The following is a 6,001-nucleotide window of genomic DNA, read 5'->3' as shown; positions in this document are numbered from 1 at the left end:
AAATCGTCTTTCGTATTTTTTTGAAAAAAAAGGGGTAAACTTATTATCGCTCCTAACTTTTATAAAAGACCTATGCCCTAAGTTTTTCATCCTATTAAAGAAAAATACCTGAATAAATTTGGACTCCCCTCAGGAGCCTACCCCTTAAGTTTTTCATCCTATTAAAGAAAAATACCCCACGATGCATTCTAATTTGGAATCAAACTATGAATACATGATTAATCCATCAAACGTCTAGCTACACGATTGTTGTCCGGGGGCGTCATGTAAATTCCTGAACCAAGCATGTGACAAGAGAATGAGTCAAATACTGATTTAATTTATTAGTTTACCATTGGAACGAAAGTCCCAAAACTTTCCCATAAAAAGTTGAACGCTATGCTTCTATTTCCTTTAATTACAAGTGACTAAAAATCAAAAGTAAGTTTATGGCCTTCGTACATTAAAAAGAACAAAACGAAAAAATAATAATAAATCAAAGTTCTAGACCGAGTTCATCTTCAATGTCATCGTCCTCTTCGAAGAGCTTGAGAAAGCGTGCCTGCTCCTGCTCCCTCTTTCTCTTTCTCCACCATCTGTACACCATCACCGCAGCAGCACCAGTTACGGCAGCAGCCAATGTGCATGCCACTACGATCATGGCTATTTTCCTTCTCGTTTGGCCGGAGGCCTCATTCTTCGACTCGGTGGCGTCGCTGGTAGTAACTGTAGACACCCATCCAAACAAGTCAAAATTATTTCCGGTGAATCTACAAAATACGCCCTTGCTAATGGGAATGACTAAAATGTCCCTAAACAAATCAAATGCTCCAACTCATTGTTTCTCCCATATTGTTTCCATAATGAATCTGATTACAAAGAAAAAATAAATAAACATTCAAAACCATAATTTTGAACGCAATCGCTCAGAAGCATCGATATTCTACAGTGTGTGTAAAAGATAACAAAATTACTTATTTTGAAGGTGCAACAAGTTGATCAGCAAATGTGCTCAGACCCAAGTTGATTTACAAATTTAGGTCTAATGTTTCATTAAAATGAACTCCTTTTTAATAAAAAAGAAGCCTGGTAACTAGCTACATATAATGTCAAAATTCAGATCAATTTGTTTTAATTGTGTGCTAATTTTTGAGATGCAAGTTGATGTACTAATAATTTGCGCCTTTATTTTGAGCATTATGAACTTTCAGACAATTTATTAGGCCTCCTTGCACTGAAAAAATTGCAGATGTTGTAGAAAAAAATGAGTTGGGACGTATTTTTTATCATTCCTATTTAACAAGGGCACCACAGATAAATTCACCTTTAATTACAAAAAAAAACACTAGTTTCAGTTCCCAGGAATTGCTTTACTGCCTGCAAACCATCTTCTGTAATAATATTCACTATAACCACTAATAGTCATATTGCTTTGAGTTATTTAATGTTCAGGTCACTTACCATCAGATGAAGTAGTGCACTCAGGGCATATGAATGAAGCGTTGAATTGATTGTCTTTGGAGTGCAAATATTTTCCATTGACGAAATTTCCAGCACACAGCTCCCACTCATCGTATACATCATCAGATGTATATGTGTCCTCTTCGTAAACACCACACCTTTTACATTTCTTCTCTGGAAGTTCTGTAAGGGGCTGCCAAAGAACACACAATGGATAATGATAACTTGGTTTGGATAAGCAAATTAAATGCAGTACAAGTGTGAATAATAGAAATGATCAAATGATGCGAGATAGTATTAACGTGAAGATGAAAACAATTGTACAAGAAAAGTTACAAATTTTATAAGAGTCAAGACTTTCCAGTCCTGATTCAAAAGGTAGGAGATAAGCAGTGCTAGCAAAATTTGCACACTAAGATTACCCGATACAATCTGCCCCACAATGAAGGTGTTCATAGTTTGGTTCATAAACAAGGAAGATATAGATGGGAATATTTGGATAATGCATATAGCAATAATATGCAATAACTAACTAAAGCAATCAAATATATTAATCATATCTCTTCGATATGAAGACATTAAGAAGGCCTTGCAAACAAGGAAAGTGCAGCAAAACATATTTAATATATGAAACACAATCAAAGGGTGGTTTATTTCCCAATATGATGTGCAAATCTAAGAAGGAATTTATGTATCTAGATCTGGAAATAGTTAAATTTAGACCAAATTCATAAGTTAAAACGACAATATAGTGTGGTACTGAAAGCTAATATACATTAAGTACACAGGTATACATAGATAGACAAGAATAAAATATGCACATATGACACTAACACAATTTTTTGGAGAAAATTATCCAATCTACTTCAACCTCTGCTACAATTTACAAACTAAAATTTGCAGATGAAATTTGAAATACTGACCAAATATATGCAAAAAAAAACAAAAATAGAACATAAATGATAAAAATCTCATTTTACCACAAACCTGCCAAGATTCATCCCCATTGAAAGTGTACAAAATGTCTTTTTGCTTTACATCAGGCAAGTAGGTCTTATTTTCTCCTTGACAGCGAAAGTAGACAATTGGTTTGGTAGGAAACCACTCATGAGTAGTGAATATCGCAATCGAACCTAAGCTCACAATCCTTGATGAAAAAATTCCTGGAAAAAGAAAACCAAAAGCTACCAACGTGAGATCAAAGTCCAATCAAACAATTTTACAAGCAAGAATTTACAAACTTCATGGTTCTATGTTCCTTATGAAACCCCTCGAGTTCAGCAAGGATGATAAAATGCTTTATTACTTAACCTAGGAATCCCAAGTAGCAGAAGCACATTACAAGAACATCGGATTAAGCCATTTAACACCGCAAAATATAAGAACATATGAATTATTATATATAAAAAACTAATTTTAATGTTCTTCTAACGAAACACGTTCCTAATCGTACCTTCCCAATAAGTCCCCACCTTCTCCGCCAAAATTTGTTTAAGATGAACAAAAGGTAACAAACCTGATTCCGTGGTTTAACATCAGATACTACCTAAACAATCATATAGCTACAACAACGAGTTGTTTATTTAATATAAAATCATAATAAACAGAATTGAAGTCCGCAGGCCAACAGAGAAGAAGGAAGAAAATTGATGAATAAATCAAATTAAAACAAAAAGAAAAGAAAAATCAAAGGGGAAACAGAGAGAACAGAGCGGCGACTTGTTACCAGGAATTGAGCAAACCAAGACGTGCAAGACAAGGCAAAGGCGAGCAACTGCGATCGACGAGCTCGGAGGCCGTCGAGTTCTCCGCATACCGATCGGAGCTTAACAGATCGCGAGAGATCGAGAGAAATCGAGAGAAAGACGAATCAAGCGAGCGAAGGTAGAAATCGGAGGAAGACTTAGATCGAGACGCTGTAAATAAAAATAATGTAAACGAATGGTTTTTGCTTGCTTGGCCCACCCCCTCGGCCCATGGGTCCCATCCTTGTAGTAACATAACATTACCCTGTTACGTGCGGCGGGTTTCAGAGAGAGCTAAGAACTCTAGCCAGCCACTCGTGCCCGCCGAGATCCGACCTGAATTCCTGACCTAGCTTAGCACCAATCGATCGACAAATAAGATGATTGGTATGTACGAAGGCTCGACTCGAAACACCAAATCTAGGAAATGCTAGATTAACCAATTGTGAGCGAAGAGAAATAAGACACCTCCCTCCCTTTGTTGTTGCATATTGTTTGATTTTTTTTTAATCGCATCTAATTAATAAAATTATCAAATTTGAATGCCCACAAAATATGTATATATAAATTATTAATTAAAAAAATTTATTACAAATTATTTTTTTTCCGAATTGCCTAATAAAGTCCCATACTAATTGGGCCGCTCCATATAGTTGAACAGAGCGTTCAATTAATCCAATCGGATATTTGCTTTGAGTCCGTGGACCGCTTCTGCAAACTATGAACTCCACGATCACTACCGTCCATATTGTCTTACCTATAACCTAATCCGACGTTCCATAACTTAAACACCTCATCCATCCGAACCGAACTGGAGTCTACCAATCACCGCCATCTACTCTCGTCTTTATAAACCGCCCCAACCCATCTACTTTTTCATCATCTCGATCTAAGTCGTCTGCTCGCCCAATCTCTCTTTTTTAGCTCCCTCGATTGCGATCTCCCATGGCGCCCAAGGCGGAGAAGAAGCCCGCGGAGAAGAAGCCCGCCTCCTCCGATAAACCAGCGGAGGAGAAGGAGAAGAAGGCTGCCGCCGAGAAGGCCCCTGCGGAAAAAAAACCTAAGGCCGGGAAGCGCCTGCCTTCCAAGGACGGTGCGGCAGCCAGCGGCGATAAGAAAAAAAAGAAGGTGAAGAAGGGCACTGAAACCTATAAGATCTACATATTCAAGGTGCTTAAGCAGGTCCATCCGGACATTGGGATCTCCAGCAAGGCCATGTCCATCATGAATTCCTTCATCAACGACATCTTCGAGAAGCTCGCCCAGGAATCCTCTCGCCTCGCCCGCTACAACAAGAAGCCCACCATCACTTCTCGCGAGATCCAGACTTCGGTGCGCCTGGTCCTACCTGGTGAGCTGGCGAAGCATGCCGTCTCCGAGGGCACGAAGGCTGTTACCAAATTCACAAGTTCTTGAAGCAATGATGCTCATTAGGGTTTCAAAAACCTTTGAATCTTTGAGAGGTGTTGGATTGAAGGGGTTCTCTAGTCATGTTTTCTTTACCTTCTTTTGTTGCCGTTCCCAGGTGGATCGATGCTATTGTAATATAGTATTTGCCAATGTCGAAGCAATGGAAGCTTGATCTTTTAACGGATGAGCGGTTTTACTGGTCCTGAAACAATCAGAACGATTGCGATGTTAGCAAATGCAAATATCGCATAGCTTTCACTTCACATAAATAAATACAAATGCAAATGATGCTTAAATGGCCTCTATGTTTGTGATCGAGGATAAAATCTCATTAACAAGAATTATCTCCATTTGTGACTGCGAAAAACAGAACAAACAAATTAGCATTACGTTTAAGTTAAATCTATGTGGATGATCTCTGCAGATTCTTAGAAGATTGTTGCAGTTGAAGATAAAAGAGCGAGAGATTACTTTAAAGAGAAGATCCAAGAGAATTGAAGCTGTAAGGACATGTCTTTAGTCTTGTACTTGTCATTCTCAGCTCTAGACCTATAAAGTTGTAGGTGATATTAAAGATTGAATCTACCAAGATCATTTTTTTTCGGTTGGAAGTTTGGAACATTGTATTAAAAGAAAATTGAACTGCTGGATACATGTCAAACCTAGTATTGCAGCAGTGCATTTGTGATAGCTAGTATTGCCTATTTGTAAGCAAATGAAGGCCGGTACAAGAATGACAAACCTGATCAGTAAGTTCGATCACAAATAGATCTGCGTGGCCTCCAATCAAGAAAGCGTTTGGGAAAGTGGAAAAAAATTTCAAGAGTCATCTGATAGTTGCAAAGTTAAGAAATCAAATGAGAGATCATAATAAGATTGGAAGTGGTGTTAGAAGTAGTGAAAAAACACCAGCATCGTTGAAGAATAAGAACCTGAAAGGAGAAGGTAGAGATCTCGACGGGCCTAGAAAGGAAAATCAATGGCAACAAGATTGCAGAAATTAAACTTTGATACTTGGGGGGTCAGGAACAAAACAAAAATGTCACGTACAGTTAAGAAATTAGAAAGCAAAACCTGCAGAGATATCTTAGCGCTTCGCTCCGGTACAAGAGCAACTTCCTCTAGAAGATACTGAAAAGAAAATAACATACAATATTGTTGACGTTTGAGCTTAAACACTAATTGAATTGTTTGAAAGGAGCCAGAAGCCTTGACCTACATTGAACAGTGATGAAAATATCCTCCCATTTGTTTCGATGTCAATCTTGATAAAGCAAAAAAAAAAAAAAACAAGGCTGTCAGAAATATAATTCTGCATATATATTTCAGAAAATAATTCAGATGAATCAATATCCAAGATAAACTAAACTCCTAACGAACTTGAAAGCTAGATTCACCAAAATCAT

At 37.7% G+C, this 6,001-nt stretch overlaps 2 protein-coding genes across 2 annotated transcripts; one reads left to right on the top strand and one right to left on the bottom strand.

Moving 5' to 3' along the window:
* Positions 1–299: 299 nt before the first annotated feature.
* LOC122006783 lies at positions 300–3,399 on the bottom strand. Its single transcript, XM_042562404.1, has 4 exons — positions 3,167–3,399; positions 2,428–2,603; positions 1,441–1,633; positions 300–705 (listed from the first exon to the last, which is right to left on the bottom strand). Exons 1-4 carry the CDS (start codon positions 3,252–3,254, stop codon positions 476–478), a joined length of 687 nt encoding a protein of 228 aa, XP_042418338.1. The 5' UTR covers positions 3,255–3,399; the 3' UTR covers positions 300–475.
* Positions 3,400–4,067: 668 nt separating this feature from the next.
* Positions 4,068–4,779, top strand: LOC122006784 (histone H2B). Its single transcript, XM_042562405.1, has one exon. It carries the CDS (start codon positions 4,131–4,133, stop codon positions 4,599–4,601), a length of 471 nt encoding a protein of 156 aa, XP_042418339.1. The 5' UTR covers positions 4,068–4,130; the 3' UTR covers positions 4,602–4,779.
* The last annotated feature ends 1,222 nt before the right edge of the window (positions 4,780–6,001 follow it).

This window comes from Zingiber officinale, chromosome 7B (assembly GCF_018446385.1).
Source record: "Zingiber officinale cultivar Zhangliang chromosome 7B, Zo_v1.1, whole genome shotgun sequence".
Lineage (NCBI taxonomy): Eukaryota > Viridiplantae > Streptophyta > Magnoliopsida > Zingiberales > Zingiberaceae > Zingiber > Zingiber officinale.
The sequence above is the reverse complement of the archived record's forward strand: the minus strand, read 5'-3'. Positions and strand labels throughout refer to the sequence as shown.

What these genes read in the sequence shown, in the direction of transcription:
- LOC122006783 (XM_042562404.1), bottom strand. Translation starts at nt 3,254, where the DNA reads ATGCGGAGAACTCGACGGCCTCCGAGCTCGTCGATCGCAGTTGCTCGC. An exon ending in CTTGGTTTGCTCAATTCCTG is followed by an intron (nt 2,604 to 3,166) that starts GTAACAAGTCGC and finishes TTCTTTTTCCAG; the next exon opens with GAATTTTTTCATCAAGGATT. An exon ending in GTGCACTACTTCATCTGATG is followed by an intron (nt 706 to 1,440) that starts GTAAGTGACCTG and finishes GGGTGTCTACAG; the next exon opens with TTACTACCAGCGACGCCACC.
- LOC122006784 (XM_042562405.1), top strand. Translation starts at nt 4,131, where the DNA reads ATGGCGCCCAAGGCGGAGAAGAAGCCCGCGGAGAAGAAGCCCGCCTCC.